The sequence below is a fragment of the Giraffa tippelskirchi genome, chromosome 9 (genome assembly GCF_054371585.1).
Source record: "Giraffa tippelskirchi isolate mGirTip1 chromosome 9, T2T-mGirTip1v1.2.pri, whole genome shotgun sequence".
NCBI classification, from domain to species: Eukaryota; Metazoa; Chordata; class Mammalia; order Artiodactyla; family Giraffidae; genus Giraffa; species Giraffa tippelskirchi.
In genome coordinates this window covers 153,351,008-153,370,803 of record NC_137283.1, presented here as the reverse complement: position 1 = coordinate 153,370,803, position 19,796 = coordinate 153,351,008, and the positions used below count along the sequence as shown (strand labels likewise).

Below are 19,796 nucleotides of genomic sequence, written 5' to 3'. Positions count from 1 at the left end.
CAAGTAATGATCTTAAACCATGAAAATATTGTTTCTCTGAAAACAAAATTCATCATGAAATCCCAAGTGCTCTGCAGGGAACAAGATAACCAGGGAAGCATCAAGAATACATTTTATGCAAGAAAGTGGTAAATTAATCCAGGTTTTATAATATTCTAGTCAACAGGAGACCAAGATGTTTGAACTCTCAGGCAATGGCAACTCTAAATGATAAACAGAAATTTCTGACATTTCCTCTGAAGAACTTTTCAGTAAGATGAAGTCATTTCAACTTTAAGCAAGTCAAAAATATTCATTTAAATTGCAGTTATCACTTCTCATCACAGAACAGGTTTGGGAGGGAACAATGGAGGAGAGAGAAAATACATGTTTAATTATATGTAAACATATGTATACATATTATATTCATAAGCCATTAGAAATCATATTGGAATATTGGAGGAGAGGCCCATTCTGATTGGATGTCAGGGTTGAGATCAAGCTATTTTCAGAGGAAAAGAATAGTAATTTAGTGGAATGAAGTATCAATTAAGTCAATTATGCACGATGTTACAATATTTCCTGCAGTATGAGTGGCAGATATAAGAGACATGTAAAAACAAATCCAGTCTTTGCCTCTAGTTAACTTTGTGACTGAGTTACTTAGTGTCTCTGAGCCTCATGCTTTTTTATAAAATGATTTGAAGGTGAATACCATGAGTTTTTTACACAAAGTATAAAACACCTAACAAGGAACTTAGATTTTTAGAAAGTACAGTAATGTAATTAATTCTTGCCTTTTACTACACACATTTGTAGGTATACATTTATTGCTAAGTGTAATTTTCATTCCATACTACATGCTGTCAATGTAATGATTTGATATAGATCTATATATTACATGCTGTTGTTGTTTAGTTGCTAAGTCATGTCCGACTCTTTGGGACCCCATGGACTGCAGCATGCTAGGCTTCCCTGTCCTTCACTATTTTCCTGAGTTCGCTCAAACACATGTTCACTGAGTTGGTGATGCCATCCAACCATCTTCTGCTCTGTTGTCTGCTTCTCCTCCTGCCCTCAATCATTCCCAGTGGCAAGATCTTTTCCAGTGAGTCGGCTGTTTGCATCAAGTGGTCAAAGTATTGGAGCTTCAGCCTCAGCATCAGTTCTTCCGATGAATGTTCGGAGTTGATTTATTTTAGGATTTACTGGTTTGATCTGCTTATTGTCCAAGGGACTCTCAAGGATCTTTTCCAGCCCCACAATTCAAAAACATCAATTCTTTGGCACTCAGCCTTCTTTATGATCCAACTCTCACATCAGTACACGACTACTGAAAAAAAAAACAACATAGCTTTAACTACAAAGAACTTTGTTGGCAAAGGATCTGTGCTTTTCAATATATTGTCTAGGTTTATCATAGCTTTCCTTCCAAGGAGTAAGTATCTTTTAATTTCATGGATGAATTCACAGTCCAGAGTGAGTTTAGAGCCCAAGAAAATAAAATCTGTCACCGTTTCCACTTTTTCCCATCTATTTGTCATGAAGAGATGGGACTAGATGTGATGATCTTCATTTTTTAAATGTTGAGTTTTAAGCCAGCATTTTCATTCTCCTTCACCCTCATCAAGAGGTTCTTCAGTTCCTGTTCAGTTCAGTTCAGTTGCTCAGTTGCTTCTGACTCTTTGTGACCCTATGGACTGCAGCACACCAGGCTTCCCTGTCCATCACCAACTCCCAGAGTTTTCTCAAATTCATGTCCATCGAGTTGGTGATGCCATCCAACCATCTCATCTTCTGTCGTCCCCTTATCCTCCTATCTTCAATCTTTCCCAGCATCAGGGTCTTTTCCAATGAGTCAGTTCCTCCCCTCCAGTGGCCAAAGTATTGGAGCTTCAGCTTTTGCATCAGTCTTTCCAATGAATATTCATTGACGATTTCCTTCAAGATTGACTGGTTTGATCTCCCTGGATTCCAAGGGACTCTCAAGAGTCTTCTCCAACACCACAGGTCAAAAGCATCAATTCTTCGGTGCTCAGCTTTCTTTATGATCCAACTCTCACATCCATATATGATTACTGGAAAAACCATAGCTTTGACTAGATGGATCTTTCTTGGCAAAGTAATGTCTCTGCTTTTTAAAATGCTGTCTAGGTTGGTCACAGCTTTTCTTCCTAAGAGTAAGTGTCTCTTAATTTCATGGCTGCAGTCACCATCTGCAGTGATTTTGGAGCTCAAGAAAATAGTCTGTCACTGTTTCCATTGTTTCCCCATCTATTTGCCATGAAGTGATGGGACTGGCTACCATGATCTTCATTTTTTGAATGTTGAGGTTTAAGTCAGCTTTTTCACTCTCTTCTTTCACTTTCATCAAGAGGCTCTTTAGTTCTTCTTCACTTTCTGCCATAAAGGTGGTGTCATCTGCATATCTGACATTATTGATATTTCTCCTGGCAATCTTCATTCCAGCTTGTGCTTCATCCAACCCAGCATTTTGCATGATGTACTCTCCATATAAGTTAAATAAGCAGGGTGACATTATACAACGTTGATATATTCCTTTCCCAATTTGGAACCAATCCGTTGCTTCCCTAGGAGCTCAGCTGGTAAAGAGTCTGCCTGTAATGTGGGAGACCTGGGTTCATTCCCTGGGTTGAGAAGATCCCCTGGAAAAGGGAACAGCTACCCACTCTAGTATTCTGGCCTGGAGAATTCCATGGACTGTACAGTTTCTCTTCAGCTTCTGCCATTAGAGTGATCATCTGTGTATCTGAGGTTGCTGATATTTTTCTGCTGGCAATCTTGATTCCAACTTGTGCTTCATCCAGTCCAGCATTTCTCATGCTGTACTCTGCATAGAAGTTAAATAAGCAAGGTGACAGTATACAGACTTGTGTACTCCTTTCCCAATTTTGAACTAGTCCGTTGTTCCATGTCTGGTTCTAACTGTTGCTTCACCTGCATACAGGTTTCTCAGGAGGCAGGTAAGGTGGTCTGGTATTTCCATCTCTTCAAGAATTTTCCACAGTTTGTTGTGATCCACACTGTCAAAGGCTTTAGCACAGTCAATGAAGCAGAAGTAGATATTTTTCTGGAAGTTCCTCGCTTTCTCTATGATCCAACAAATGTTGGCAATTTGATCTCTGGTTCTTCTGCCTTTTCTAAATCCAGCTTGAAATTCTGGAAGTTCTTGGTTGACATACTGCTGAAGCTTAGCTGAAGGATTTTCAGCATAACCTTGCTAGCATGTAAAATGAGCATAATTGTATGGAAGTTTGAACATTTTTTGGCATTACTCTTCTTTTGAATTGAAATGAAAACTGAACTATTCCAGTCTTGTGGCCATTGCTGAGTTTTCTAAATTTGATGACATATTGAGTGCAACATTTTGACAGCATCAAATTTAGAATTTAGAATTCTAAATAGCTTTTAGAATTTTAAATAGCTCAGCTGGAACTCTATCACCTCCACTAGCTTTGTCGATAGTGATGCTTCCTAAGACCCACTTGACTTCACATTCTAAGATGGGTGGCTCTAGGTGGGTGATCACATCATTGTGGTTATCTGGACCAATAAGACCACTTTTGTATAGTTCTTCTCTGTATTCTTGCCACTTCTTCTTAATCTCTTCTGCTTCTGTTTAGTCCTTACAATTTCTGTTCTTTATCATGCCCATCCTTGCACAAAATATTCTCTTGGTATCTCTAATTTTCTTTAAGAAATCTCTATAGTCTTTTCCATTCTAATGGTTTACTCTTTCACTGCATTGTTCGCTTAGAAGCCTTTCTTATCTCTCATTGCTCTTCTTTGAAACTCCATTCAGATGGCTATGTCTTTCCCTTTCTCCCTAGCTTTTCACTTCTCTTCTTTTCTCAGCTGTTTGGAAAACCTCCTCAGACAATCACTTTGCCTTCTTGCATTTATTTTTATTTGGGATGGTTTTGCTCACCACCTCCTGTACAATGTTATGAACATCCGTCCATAGTTCTTCAGGCACTCTGTCTACCAGATCTAATCCCTTGAATCAATGAATTGCCTCTACACAGGGATTTGATTTAGGTCATATCTGAAGGGCCTAGTGGTTTTCCCTCCTCTCTTCAACTTAAGCCTGAATTTGCAATAAGAAGCTGATAATCTGAGCCACAGTCACTGCCAGGTCTTGTTTTTGCTTACTCTATAGAGCTTCTTCATCTTTGACTGCAAAGAATGTAATCAATCTGATTTCAGTATTGACCCTCTGGTGATGTCCATGTGCAGAGTTATCTCTTGTGTTGTTGGAAGAGGGCGTTTGCTATGACCAGTGTGTTCTCTTGACAAAATTCTGTTAGCCTTTGCCCCACTTCATATTGTACTTCAAGGCCAAACTTTCTTATTACTCCAGGTATCTCTTGACTTCCTACTTTTGCATTCCAGTCCCTTATGATGAAAATGACATATTTTTTTGGTGTTAGTTCTAGAAGGTCGTATAGGTCTTCATATAATCATTCAACTTCAGCCTCTTCAGCTTTAGTGGTTGGGGTTTAGACTTGGATTACTGTGATGTTGAATGGTTTGCCTTGGAAATGAACAGAGTTCATTCTGTCGTTTTTGAGATCGCACCCAGCTACTGCATTTCGGACACTTTTTTGTTGACTATGAGGGCTACTCCATTTCTTTAAGGATTCTTGCCCACACTAGTAGATATGATGGTCATATATGACTTTATATTGTCACATGCAATGGTCACTTCTAACCTGAAATCAGTGTTTGGCAAAAGTGATTCCTCTCATTGGTTTTATGGTTTTAATTTTTTTTTTCTTTAATATGTATTATATTGTGCTCTGACTTCTAGTGCTGTGGTTGATACATTTGCTATATATCTAATTGTCTTTCCTTTGTAAGTAATCAGTGTTTTTCTCTGCGGTGACTGAAATTAATAATATCAATAAGGGAGAAAAAGAAAAATGTTATGTGGGCATCCATATAAGTTATGGGAAAGTTTTGCTTGATGGTTTGAATAATCACTTTATAACTTCTTAAACTAGTAAGCTTTTTAAGGGTTAGTTTCAAACACTTGATTTACATATAAGTTTACAGGAACAGATTTATACTGCACAAAATTAAAGAAAATTGTGTGCTTAATATTGTCATTTCTTGAAATCCTTAAACTTAGATGATGAAACAGAGAATTTTTAGAATAAAAAATCTTTTAATCTTAAAAGCAAATTGAAAGAATAAAATGCATAAGCAATTGGTATAAGTCACTAAATGTTTGATATGGCCTGAGCTAAAGTGTAAATATAAGTTTTTATTTTGTACAGAAGCATGTTCCTAGAAAACAAAGTTAATAAGAAAAGCAATAAAAATGATAAATGTTAACATTAGTTGAATGTTAAAAAGTAACATACAATGTGAATGACATCTCTGAGGCTGTACAAAAAGACATCCTTGCTGATTATTTATACAAAACTATGTTAAGTGTAGCACATACACAATTTGATTGAATAATTAAAATGCTAAGAAGTATTTTTATAAACTTCAGTTTAAAGATGAGCAATGTAAGGGATAGTTCAAGCAATTTATTTAATTTTCCAGAATTAGTTAAGTGAAAAGGCAGATTTCTGTCACATCAATAATTATTCAATATCAGTAAACTTCTATATTATACCTCTTTCATGGCCATCCCAGGTGGCACAGTTGATGAAGAATCTGCTTGCCAATGCAGGAGACGCAAGAGACATGGGTTCGATCCCTGGATCAGAAAGATCCCCTGGAGAAGGAAGTGGCAACCTACTCCAGTATTCTTGCCTGAGGAATCAGATTCCATGGACACAGGGGCCTATGGGCTACAGTCGAAGAGTCACGAAGAGTCGAAGAGTCGAAGGGTCATGAAGAGTCAGACATGACTGAGCACACACACAACTTTTATTAGCCCAAGGCAATAACTTCCTTATCAAACTCTTCACTCTGTGTACAAACTATATGGAAAACTGAACAAAATTTTATTTTATTTTTATTTTTTTGCTAGGGGTTACTTGCTGTTTATTAAAGTTATAGCTTGCATCTAGGAAATGGTCACAAGATTAAATCATGAGATCCAAATACACTCAGGGTTTTGACTAAGTCAATGCAATTATTACTAATATTGCCTGTTTAAGGCAATCATGACATTATTGCAATAGGGAACATCCGTCCCGTTTCCTCCAGGCTTATGCTTGGTTACTCACTATAGGAAAAAAATAAATACACAAATGTTTTGCTTCACGTCAGCCCCTTTGATTTTCACATATTTTTCAACAAGAAACACAATAGGATTCTTTTCTTCCTTGATTAAATGGAATTACAATTGCAAAAATTAAAATCCGATGACCAATTTTAGTTGTAAAAACTAGAAGAGTCAAAAAAAAAAAAGATGCTATTATCAATAATGATTTTGGGAACAATTCTTTAAAACACAATTGAGGGGAAGTTATTTTGGAAATATCCATATTCTATTCTTACACATATTTCTCCATAAAAGGTGTTCCCTCCCCCTGGGGCAGGGAGGCAGAGGCTGGTTCCACCATTTTCTTTGAAGCTTCCTCTCCTCCATCAGCGATGCCCAGGGGGTAATGAGTCTTCAATCGTAGCTCCATTCTGCTCTTCTGTTTAGACTTAGATCTCATTCCAATTTAGGTTTCTCTTTCACCTCTTCCATACTTCTCTGTGTATCCCAGATATAGCTGTTCAGAACTTCTCCCAGCAGGTACAAGAAGTTCATTAAAATGCTTGTAGACCCGAAGAAGAGGATTCTGGCTCCTGGGCCAATGTGTTCCAGGAAAGGGTACACCCACATCCCGGTTACATGATGCACCCAACACACCCATAACATATAGCCAACAGAGAAGGTATATATGGCGGCCAGTCCACTGCTCCTGCTGGGATACGCATGGTGTAATGTCCTCATCTCGATTAATATAAAGGGCAAAACCGTTGTGTGAATTCCGTGATTCAGCCACCCTGGGATAAAATTATCAGGCAATTTTGGGTAAATCATCTCTCTGTCATAGGCATAAATGATCCAGAACACCACTGCAACGAAACCCCCAACAGGAAAGGTCAGTACAGCCAGCATCCAGTCCCGGAGAGAGATGAGCTTCTTTAGCTGTCTTTCCTGTTCTTGGTTCCCACTTCTAGTCAGAAGACTGGAAAGATCAGTCAGCACACAGATACCAAAAAAGACAGCTTGGATAACCAGGTCAATGAACGTCAGGAATTTCCAGCACCCTCCGTCGGTGTGATGCGAGGGCATTTCAATGGCCTTGTAGTTGCACAGGATAGAGCAGTAGGACAGCAGGGTGGCCACCCGCAGCAGCTGGCAGGGGACAAGCGCCATGTTCGCCAAAGGCCTGGGCGGCGGGGAGGACGGGCGGGCTGGAGGAGCTGGGCGCGGTCTGGTGCGGTGGGAACCCCAGGCCTGAACAAAATTTTAAAATCAAGTTGAACACCAAAGCAATAGAATAGAAATCATAAAGCTAAACTCTTTAAAATCTTGACTTTGAAATATTGCCACTAGGAAAATTGGTATGCAGACATGAATAAATTGATATACTGAGTTTTAAAATATAATCCCAAATAGACTCCAGAATATACACTTTTGAAAACATGTTTTTGAAAAGGAAGACAATTTCAGAATCTTTCTTTGACCTTGGTGAACCAACAGAGATGGTATCTGCGAAGACTGAAACAAATCTTCAGGTATTTCTTCTTTTATTAGTTGTCTCTCACTTTCTGCACACTCTGAGTAGATATATTTTCTTCTTTATGAAAAATGACAACTTTTACTAAATATATTTTGAAAAACCTTATTTTGGGGGGAGGCAACTGAAGGAATCCATTGCTTTCCATCTTCAGAGTTTTAAAGGTAAGCTACCAACTGAAGATATTAAGAAGAGGTGGCAAGAATACACAGAAGACTGTACAAAAAAGATCTTCAAGACCCAGATAATCACGATGGTGTGATCATTCACCTAGAGCCAGACATCCTGGAATGTGAAGTCAAGTGGGCCTTAGAAAGCATCACTACAAACAAAGCTAGTGGAGGTGATGGAATTCCAGTTGAGCTATTTCAAATCCTCAAAGGTGATGCTGTGAAAGTGCTGCACTCGATATGCCAGCAAATCTGGAAAACTCAGCAGTGGCCACAGGACTGGAAGAGGTCAGTCTTCATTCCAATCCCAAAGAAAGGCAATGCCAAAGAATGCTCAAACTACTGCACAATTGCACTCATCTCACCTGCTAGTAAAGTAATGCTCAAAATTCTCCAAGCCAGGCTTCAGCAGTACGTGAACCATGAACTTCCAGATGTTCAAGCTGGTTTTAGAAAAGGCAGAGGAACCAGAGATCAAATTGCCAATATCCGCTGGATCATCGAAAAAGCGAGAGAGTTCCAGAAAAACATCTATTTTTGCTTTATTGACTATGCCAAAGCCTTTGACTGTGTGGATCACCACAAACTGTGGAAAATTCTGAAAGAGATGGGAATACCAGACCATCTGACCTGTCTCTTGAGAAACCTGTATGCAGGTCAGGAAGCAACAGTTCGAACTGGACATGGAACAACAGACTAGTTCCAAGTAGGAAAAGGAGTACGTCAAGGCTGTATATTGTCACCCTGCTTATTTAACTTATACGCAGAGTACATCATGAGAAACACTGGGCTGGAAGAAACATAAGCTGGAATCAAGATTGCCGGGAGAAATATCAATAACCTCAGGTATGCGGATGACACCACCCTTATGGCAGAAAGTGAAGAAGAACTAAAGAGCCTCTTGATGAAGGTGAAAGAGGAGAGTGAAAAAGTTGGCTTAAAGCTCAACGTTCAGAAAACTAAGATCATGGCATCTGATCCCATCACTTCATGGGAAATAGATGGGAAAACAGTGGAAACAGTGTCAGACTTTATTTTTTGGGGCTCCAGAATCACTGCTGATGGTGATTGCAGCCATGAAATTAAAAGACGCTTACTCCTTGGAAGGAAGGTTATGGCCAACCTTGATAGCGTATTTAAAAGCAGAGACATTACTTTGCCAACAAAAGTCCGTCTAGTCAAGGCTATGGTTTTTCCAGTAGTCATGTATGGATGTGAGAGTTGGACGGTGAAGAAAGCTGAGTGCCCAAGAATTGATGCTTTTGAACTGTGGTGTTGGAGAAGACTCTTGAGAGTCCCTTGGACTGCAAGGAGATCCAATCAATCCATCCTAAAAGAGATCAATCCTGGGTGTTCATTGGAAGGTCTGATGTTGAAGCTGAAACTCCAATACTTTGGCCACCTCATGCGAAGAGTTGACTCATTGGAAAAGACCCTAATGCTGGGTAGGATTGGGGGCGGGAGGAGAAGGGGACGACAGAGGATGAGATGGTTGGATGGCATCACTGACTCAATGGACATAGATTTGGGTAGACTCCGGGAGTTGGTGATGGACATGGAGGCCTGGCGTGCTGCAATTCACGGGGTCGCAAAGAGTCGGACACGACTGAGCGACTGAACTGAACTGAACTGAACCAACTGAAAGAACACAATACTACTATCATTGCTAAGATAGTACACAACCAAAAATATGCTTGTCCAAGGTGCTTAAATAAAAAGAAACTGTTGCTGGCCTGCTAATATCGAAGTAGTTGTAGTGCATTTAAAAAAATCTTCAAAATATTACTAATTTATTTTATAACTCTGAGATTGAAAGTGAATATGAGAGGTGAAAGTAAAGTAATAACCCAGCTTAGAAAACCAATATTAAAGAATGTCTGCAATGATTGTATAGATACAACTTCTAAAACTAAATGTATATTCTACTCACATATTAGAGCAAATTTTGAAAGGTTATAAATATACTTTTATATTTATTACTAGTATATAAACTTACTGAATAAAATTTAGAAACCTTTCCTCAGATAGTGAATAGACTCTTTGCTACTCCATGGACTATAGCCCGCCAGGCTTTTTATCCATGGAGTTCTCCAGGCAAGAATAATGGAGTGGATTGTCACTCCCTTCTCCAGGGATCTTCCTGACTCAGGGATCGAACCCACATGTCCTCCATTGCAGGCAAATTCTTTACTGTCTGAGCCACCAGGGAAGCTCCAACAGTATGAATAGTCTAATAAATAGGTATATTAAATAGCAAGCAATTAGTCAAGCATTTATGAGCTTTTGTCTTCTTCATTATAGGGGACCGGAATGCAAAAGTAGGAAGTTGAGAAACACCTAGAGCCACAGGCAAATTTGGCCTGGGAGTACAGAATGAAGCATGGAAAAGGCTAATAGAGTTTTGCCAAGAGAATGCACTGGTCATAGCAAACACCTTCTTTCAACAGCACAAGAGAAGACTACACATGGACATCACCAGATGGTCAACACTGAAATCAGATTGATTATATTCTTTGAAGCCAAATATGGAGAAGCTCTATACAGTCAGCAAACAAAACCAGGAGCTGACTGTGGCTCAGATTATGGACTCCTTATGGCCAAATTCAGACTTAAATTGAAGATAGTAGGGAAAACCACTAGACCATTCAGGTAGAACCTCAATCAAATCCCTTACGGTTATACAGTGAAAGTGAGAAATAGATTTAAGGGACTAGATCTGATAGAGTGCCTGATGAACTATGCACAGAGGTTCGTGACATTGCACAGGAGACAAGGATCAAGACCATCCCCAAGAAAAAGAAATGCAAAAAAGCAAAATGGCTGTGTGAGGGGGCATTACAAATAGCTGTGAAAAGAAGAGAAGCGAAAAGAGAAGGAGGAAAGGAAAGATATATCTATTTGAATGCAGAATTCCAAAGAATAGCAAAGAGAGATGGGAAAGCCTTCCTCAGTGATTAGTGCAAAGAAATAGAGGAAAACAATAGAATGGGAAAGACTAGAGATCTCTTCAAGAAAGTGATGCGAGATACCAAGGGAACATTTCATGCAAAGATGGGCTCAATAAAGGACAGAAATGGTATGGAACTAACAGAAGCAGAAGATCTTAAGAAGAGATGCCAAGAATACACAGAAGAACTGTACAAAAAAGATCTTCATGACCCAGATAATCACGATGGTATGATCAGTCACCTAGAACCAGACATCTTGGAATATGAGTCAAGTGGGCCTTAGGAAGCATCACTACGAACAAAGCTAGTGGAGGTGATGAAATTCCAGTTGAGCTATTTCAAATCCTCAAAGATGATGCTGTTAAAGTGCTGCACTCAATATGCCAGCAAATTTGGAAAACTCAGCAGTGGCCACAGGACTAAAAAAGTTCAGTTTTCATTCCAATCCCAAAGAAAGGCAATACCAAAGAATGCTCAAGCTACTACACAATTGCAGTCATCTCACACGCTAGTAAAGTAATGCTCAAAATTCTCCAAGCCAGGCTTCAACAATAAGTGAACTGTGAACTGGTTTTAGAAAAGGCAAAGGAACCAGCGATTAAACTGCCAACATTGGCTGGATCATCGAAAAAACAAGAGAGTTCCAGAAAAACATCTACTTCTGCTTTATTGACTATGCCAAAGCCTTTGACTGTGTGGATCACCACAAACTGTGGAAAATTCTGAAAGAGATGGGAATACCAGACCATCTCACCTGTCTCTTGAGAAACCTGTATGCAGGTCAGGAAGCAACAGTTAGAACTGGACACGGAACAAGAGACTGGTTCCACATTGGAAAAGGAGTACGTGAAGGCTGTATATTGTCACCCTGCTTATTTAACTCATATGCAGACTACATCATGAGAAATGCTGGGCTGGAGGAATCACAAGCTGGAATCAAGATTGCCGGGAGAAATATCAATAACCTCAGATATGCGGATGACACCACCCTTATGGCAGAAAGTGAAGAAGAACTAAAGAGCCTCTTGATGAAAGTGAAAGAGGAGAGTGAAAAAGTTGACTTAAAGCTCAACGTTCAGAAAACTAAGATCATGGCACTCGGTCCCATCATTTCATGGGAAATAGATGGGAAAACAGTGGAAACAGTGTCAGACTTTATTTTGGGGGGCTCCAAAACCACTGCAGATGGTGATTGCAGCCATGAAATTAAAAGATGCTTACTCCTTGGAAGGAAAGTTATGACCAACCTAGATAGCATATTAAAAAGCAGAGACATTACTTTGCCAACAAAGTTCCACCTAGCCAAGGCTATGGTTTTTCCAGTGGTCATGTATGGATGTGAGAGTTGGACTATAAAGAAAGCTGAGCGCTGAAGAATTGATGCTTTTGAACTGTGATATTGGGGAAGACTCTTGAGAGTCCCTTGGACTTCAAGGAAATCCAAACTGTCCATCCTAAACGAGATCAGTCCTGGGTGTTCATTGGTAGGACTGATGTTGAAGCTGAAACTCCAATACTTTGGCCACGTGATGCAAAGACCTGACTCATTTGAAAAGACCTTGATGCTGGGAAAGATTGAAGGCAGGAGGAGAAGGGGACGATAGAAGATGAGATGGTTGGATGGCATCACCGACTCAATGGACATGAGTTTGGGTAAACTCCGGGAGTTGGTGATGGACAGGGAGACCTAGCGTGCTGGGGTTCATGGGGTCACAAAAGAGTCGGACACAACTGAGCAACTGAACTGAACTGAACTGAACTCTGAGTTTTTTTAATAGGATATAGCACTTTGGATGTAGTGGCTGATAACTGAGCAGATAAGATGAATTTTTGTAGAAAGATATACTAGGACAAATGTTAGCCATCACCTTCAACATAATGTCATTGATACTGAGTGTTAGTTATCACACAGTATCTCTTCTTTCATTCCCCCAACTTTTTGTTTGGCACTCAATTTCCTAAAATAACAAACACAAATTCTAATCCTTTTTTTAGTCCACATGTAACCAGGATAGTGTAAATAAACAAATATACAAAACTCTTCATTTTTCAGAAAACAAAGTGGTTTTCTGTGATAATGTTGAATTTATGGTTGTCAGTTTAATATTGTTGTTCTTGCTTTCCCCTTTCCCGCTCCCCCAATTTGGTGACTCCTAGAAGAAATTTGAGGCTTTTTGCGGGGGGGGGGGGGGGGGTGCAAAGAGGTTAGGGGAAGGGGAACAAGTGTTCAGACTCAGAAGCAGAAAAGTGCCTGAAATGTTCAAGAAATGGCACGGAAGTCAACATAACTGGAACAGGATGATCTTGTGGAAGAGAGAGAAAGCACGAGATGAGAACACTGAAAGGCTGTTTCAGATCAAAGGATTTCACACTGAGACAGAAAGGTATTGGAGGGTTCTAAGCAGAGGAATGAACTGTTCTGAACTGCTTTAAACAAACAGACCAAAAAAATGAGGAATAAGGATTCATTTGAGGACTGCCGCAGAATTCTAGTTATCGGACTTTAATTAGAAAACTGTTTTAATTGCAGTTAAAATACACATAACATAAAAATGACCATCTTTATCACGTTTAAGTGTACAGTGTTAGACGCATTCACACTGTTGAGCAATCAGTCTCACACATGGCACAATAACTTTAGTAGAGATCTGTTTTATAGTACAGTACAGTCTACTAAATTTTCTTATGTGATGTCTGCTTCACGAATAGGCTGATTTTATTATAACCACTTTAACAATTTTGAAAAATGCTGTTCCTAGTTCTTTAGATTCATGTCCCTTTGTTACTGAGCCAGGTTCACTTGCTAGATAAGGTGCCAAAGTTTACAGCAGATACAGGATTTATTCATGAGACAGCCAAGTGAGGACTTTTGCATCTTGCTAAACTGAAACTCTATATCTATTAAACAATAATCCCTTCTGCCCTCTTCTCTCCCAGATCTGGGCAACTCCCCATTCTACTTTCTGTTTTTTCAAGTATGACCACTCTACATACCTCTTACAGGCAGAATCATTCAATGTTTCACTATTTGTGATTGGCTTCTTTCACATTTTGTTTATCCATTCATCCATCATTAATATTTGGGGTGTCTCTGCCTTTTGGCTATGTGAATAATGATTTTATGAATATGTTTTTCCAGATATTTATTTGAGATTCAGCTTTCATTTATTTTAGCTACATACCCCAAAATGAAAATCTGGATCACATAGGAATTCCATTTTTAATTTTTTTGAGGAACTATCATACTATTTTTCATAATGGCTGCACCATTCTGCATTTCATGCAACAGTGCACAAGCATTCCAATTTCTCTTCATTGTTAACAACTCTTACTTCTTTTTTTTTGCTCCTCCCTCCCTTTTTTTTGTTGTTATTGTTTTGTACTGAGTTTCCATTTTAATGGATGGGATGAATTACTTTTTAGCAAGATGACTCTGGATATTCTCAGGGGGAAGAAGAGGCAAGGAAAGGAAGAATAAAGGAAGAATGTTTATATCACAATCCATTTAAGCACATACATAGAGCTAAAAGATAATAATAAACACCTTTCTACATGAACTTTGCTTTAATTTATTTCATTCTTTTCTAGTTTACTGTGTTTTGTTTTTAAAAAATTAGAAATTATTTTTTGACCCACCTATGGATCTCCACCTGCTGCAATAAAATTATTGTTTATCCTTCAAGAGAAATTCAGCATGGTGTTCAAGAATATGAACTCTGGAGGCTGTCAGCCTGTATTAACTTTGGGCTTTTCCACTTAAAGATATGTGTCCTTCATTGAGTTATTTAAACTTGCTGTGCCTCAGTGTCCTCTTCTGTAAAGCAGGAATAACAATAGTACTCACCTCATAGAGAATTGTTAATGGTTAGTTTATTAACACAGGAAATGACTTGGAACATTGTTTAGCATACAAGAACATATTTAATGGTTGCTTTATCTATAAATTATTATTAATAGTTAGTATTAATAAATATTGTCTGTTGCTTTTAGAGAAGCATTCAGAAACTTAAATACAAGTAGAGGAAGCATAGTGATTATAAACAAGAAGTGCAGTGGTTGTATGACAATGAAAATGAAGATGCTGACCTTGTGACCTTTATAACTGATTGCTATGTAAAACACTGGGCTGGGTCTAATGGTATAGCAAAACAAAATATGTGTAAGAGTCATTATTGCCTGTGAAAGTGAAAGTGAAAGTCACTCAGTCGTGTCTGACTCTTAGCGATCCCATGGACTATACAGTCCATGGAATTCTCCAGGTCAAAATACGGGAGTGGATAGCCTTTCCCTTCTCCAGGGGATCTTCCCAACCCAGGGATCCAACCCAGGTCTCCCATATTGCAGGTGGATTCTTTATTAGCTAGCCACTAGGGAAGCCCAAGAATACTAGAGTGGATAGCCCATCCCCTCTCCAGGGGATGTTCCCAACCCAGGAATTGAACTGGGGTCTCCTGCACTGCAGGTGGATTCTTCACCAACTGAGCTATCAGGGAAGCCCAGTGAATGTGCGTTGGTGGTATAGTGGTAAGCATAGCTGCCTTCCAACCAATTGACCTGGGTTCGATTCCCGGCCAACACAGTAACTTTTGTTTGGGCTTCTCTGATAGTTCAGTATCATTATTGCTGTTAGACACCAACTAATTACTCTTGATATTCATGCATGCATGCTTAATCACTTGAGTCATGTTTGATTCTTTGTGACACCATAGACTGTAACCTGCTAGGATCCTCTCATGGGCTAGGAGCAGGCTAGGCTCCCAATTTCCCAGGAAAGAATATCAGAGTGGGTTACCATTTCCTACTCCAACTCTTGATATCAGTTCAGTGGCTCAGTCACGTCTGGCTCTATGTGACCCCATGCACTGCAGCACACCAGGCTTCCCTGTCCATCACCAACTCCTGGAGCTTACTCAAACTCATGTGCATTGAGTTGGTGATACCATCCAACCATTTCATCCTCTGTAATCCCCTTCTCCTCCTGCCATCAATCTTTCCCAGGATCAGGGTCTTTTCCAATGAGTCAGTTTTTCACATCAGGTGGCAAAAATATTGGAGCTTCAGCTTCAGCATCAGTCCTTTTAGTGAATATTCAGGACTGATTTCCTTTAGGATGGACTGGTTGGATCTCCTTGCAGTCCAAAGGACTCACAAGAGTCTTCTCCAACACCACATTTCAAAAGCACCAATTGTTCGGTGCTCAGCTTTCTTTATACTCCAACTCTCATATCCATACATGACTACTGGAAAAACCATAGTATTGACTAGATGGACATTTCTTGGCAAAGTAATGTCTCTGCTTTTTAATACACTGTCTAGGTTGGTCATAGCTTTTCTTCCAAGGAGCAAGTCTCTTTTAATTTCATGGCTGCAGTCACCATCTGCAGTGATTTTGGAGCCCCCAAAAATAGTCTTTCACTGTTTCCATTGTTTCCCCATCTATTTGCCATGAAGTGATGGGACCAGATGCCATGATCTTCATTTTTTAATGTTGAGTTTTAAGCCAGCTTTTTCACTCTCCTCTTTCACTTTCATCAAGAGGCTCTTTAGTTCCTCTGCACTTTATGCCATAAGGGTAGTGTCATCTCCATATGTGAGGTTATTGATATTTCTCCCGGCAATCTTGATTCCAGCTTGTGCTTCATCCAGCCTGGCATTTCTCATGATGTACTCTACATAGAATTTAAATAAGCAGGGTGATAATATACAGCCTTGACATACTCCTTTTTCAATTTGGAACCAGTTCATTTTTCCCTGTCTGATTCTAACTGTTGCATCGTGACCTGCACACAGATTTCTCAAGAGGCAGGTAAGGTGGTCTGGTATTTCCATCTATATATCAGTTCAGTTCAGTTCAGTCGCTCAGTCGTGTCCAATTCTTTGCGACCCCATGAATTGCAGCACGCCAGGCCTCTCTGTCCATCACCAGCTCCCAGAGTCTACCCAAACCCATGTCCATCGAGTCAGTGATGCCATCCAACCATCCCATCCTCTGTCGTCCCCTTCTCCTTCTGCCCCCAATCCTACCCAGCATTAGGGTCTTTTCCAATGAGTCAACCCTTCGCATGAGGTGGCCAAAGTATTGGAGTTTCAGCTTCAACATCAGACCTTCCAATGAACACCACACATGACCATCTATATATACATATAATCGATTTAGGACAGTAAATCAATCAGCCTAACAAATGAAGCTCTGACACTTAGACATTAGAGTTTTAATTCTGTCAAACTTTAAAACATCCATATTAAAATTTTTTTATATTTTGAAATCTCATTATTAAGATTTAAGGCAAATTAGCAATGAAGTGTGTGTACACACACACACACACATATATATACAGACATATATGCCTATTTTTTAAACAATTTTTGCATGTAGATTTGCATGCACATATATTTTTAAATACATGGCTATGCAGCAGTGTTTCTTTTCTTTGAAAGATTGATGAAAATCGACTATTTTTCACAATTAAAAAATAGTACTTAATAGCAATTACTAATATCTAATTAACTGGTACACCTTAAGCATAAAGTATTTTATCTTGTCACACTGTTTGTTACTCAAGAGAGTTTCTAAATTAGATTTCCAGAAGAATGTTAATGAATAGACAATTTTATTAAAATTTTTTGTCTTACAGTTTGATACAAACTCCTGCAAACACTTTCACCCTTGATTAGTAATAAAGTGATTTTCACTTGCTTTCACTATAATTGCTATTGAATTTCTATTGAAGATGTCTTACATATTATAATAAACATTTTCTCTTTCATATTTACAGAAGTAACAGCAATTTTTATTTATAATGCCTTACACTGTTATATTTCAGTCACCTTGGCATAAAGAAGGGGTTAGTAAGTAATTTTGAAAAGACAGCTAAGGAGAGGTATGGTGGTGTTTTGATATGTCAGCTTGGCTAATGAAACACTAAGCATTGCTGGGAAGGTATTTTGCAGATTAAAGTCCATAATCAATTGACTTAATAGAGGAGCTTATTCTAAATAAGCAATTTTAGATAATTTGGTTGGGCCTGACTCAATTAGTTGAAAGACTTTTAGATCAAGGCTGATTTTTCCCTGATGAAGATTAAATTTCACCTGTGGACAGCAACTTCGACTCACAAAATTCTAGTCTGCCTTTCCTGATGGCACGTTTTCTGTATTTCAGACCTGACTAGGCAGCCCCACAATCATGTTAGCCAATTCCTTGTAATAAACCTCTTAGTATATACCTCCTACTGGTTCTGCCTCTCAGGTTGAACTCTGACTGATAGAAGGTTACTTGTTATTTACTTTGCCAGATATTAAGGCATAGTTTAAAGTTATAATTGTCAGAATGATGGGTCACCAGTACAAGAATCAATAGATGGATCAATGGAGGAGAGTAAATGATATATCAAGACAAGAAATGAAAAAGTGGAATTCTAAATCAGTTGAACTTATAAGGAAATACAGCATAATACTATTTTTAATCTGTCAAAAATATCTTAAAGTGTTACAAAATAGGGTTGTCATATAAAAGGAAAAGATAATTGCAATAGGAAAAAGGTTCTCAATTTTATTTTTTTATTATTAAAATAGTAGTGAAAAACTTTCTTCACTAAAAGTCTTATTTAAAAAAAAAAAAACCCACTGGGAATAATAAAATTCAGCTGTTTTTGCTGAAGCCTATTTGACATCCCTCAAAAGCTACCCTGCCATGTGGAGAGAAGATACCAGTGAAACCTCCTCTCCATCTTGGCCAGCTGGACACATAATGAAAATTGAAGGTAGATTAATAAAACTGTGCTACCTGCCCTTCTTTACATCTTCGCTTTCTCTAGATATTTACATTCTGCCAAAAAGGTGACACTAGTGGTAAAGAACTCATTTGCCAATACAGGAAACATAAGAGACATGGGTTCAGTCCCTGGGTTGGGAAGATCCCCTGGAGGAGGGCACGGCAAACAACTTCTATTCTTGCGTGGAGAATCCCATGGACAGAGGAGCCTGGTGGACTACAGTCCATAGGGTCGCACAGAGTTGGACACAACTGTTGTGACTTGCCACAAAACTTCTTTATCTTGATAGAAAATGTTGAGATATTCATTGCATCTTCCCCATCATTTCATCTGCGTCATTTAAAACAAACACTAACCTTGTAATAAGCTCCAATGTCTGTATCCTTTCAGATAATAAACATACCATCCTCCTCTACCCAACCATCTTTCTTTTCTCAACAGTAATTTTATAAACAATAGTTGCGTATAGAAGAAAATGAATTATCTGGATGATAGTTTTTGTAAGATTAGTCTTACACGCTAACAAAGTAGTTGCCTGACTTGCTAAGTGTGGACCAAATATCAGTGAGGAATACATTTCTCAGACAGGTTAATAGCTAATCTCACAGAAACTGACAATTCAGAATTTTCAAATATTGTGTTTTTATTAAATGTTAAAACTAATGTCAAAAAGAATGCCTGTATATACTTAAAAGCTTCAGAAAATATTTCCATATCTGATAGTTATTAATATTAAATCTAATAATTAAGTACTATATGCAGATAATATTTAAAATACAATTTTTATCAGGAACATCCTTTCTATATCAATATGTACTATCTACATGTAGGGCTTCTAAGGTAGTGCTAAAGAACTTGCCTGCCAATGTAAGAGATATAAGAGATGCAAGTTCGATCTCTGGGTCAGGAAGATCCCCTGAAGTAGGAAATGGCAACCTGCTCCAATATTCTTGTCTGGAAAATTCCATGGACAGAGGAGTCTGGCAGGCTACAGTCCAAGGAGTCACAATGAGTTGAAAACCACTGAAGCAACTTAGCACATAAAACAGCAGCACATCTACATGTAAAGGAAATCTATTTGTTTAAGGACTACATTTTCTAGAATACAAAGGCATGCGCTATCACTCATTACTTCCTAATCCTGTTTCTTGATTTTTTTGTGCATGTTTTCTGGTAATTTAGTCCATAAATTGATATTAAAAGAGG

The 19,796-nt window shown here is 38.7% G+C and overlaps 1 protein-coding gene across 3 annotated transcripts; it reads right to left on the bottom strand.

Annotated features, from left to right (window-relative positions):
- Window positions 1-6,441: 6,441 nt before the first annotated feature.
- LOC145521553 (androgen-induced gene 1 protein-like) lies at window positions 6,442-7,333 on the bottom strand. 3 transcript variants are annotated; one of them, XM_081530221.1, is made up of 2 exons: window positions 6,942-7,333; window positions 6,442-6,825 (listed from the first exon to the last, which is right to left on the bottom strand). In XM_081530221.1, exons 1-2 carry the CDS (start codon window positions 7,331-7,333, stop codon window positions 6,630-6,632), a joined length of 588 nt encoding a protein of 195 aa, XP_081386347.1. In that variant the 3' UTR covers window positions 6,442-6,629. The 3 variants fall into 3 exon arrangements, with proteins under 3 accessions (XP_081386347.1, XP_081386346.1, XP_081386348.1); XM_081530220.1 differs by having other exon boundaries at window positions 6,442-6,957; window positions 7,042-7,333; XM_081530222.1 differs by having other exon boundaries at window positions 6,442-7,040; window positions 7,194-7,333.
- Window positions 7,334-19,796: the final 12,463 nt, after the last annotated feature.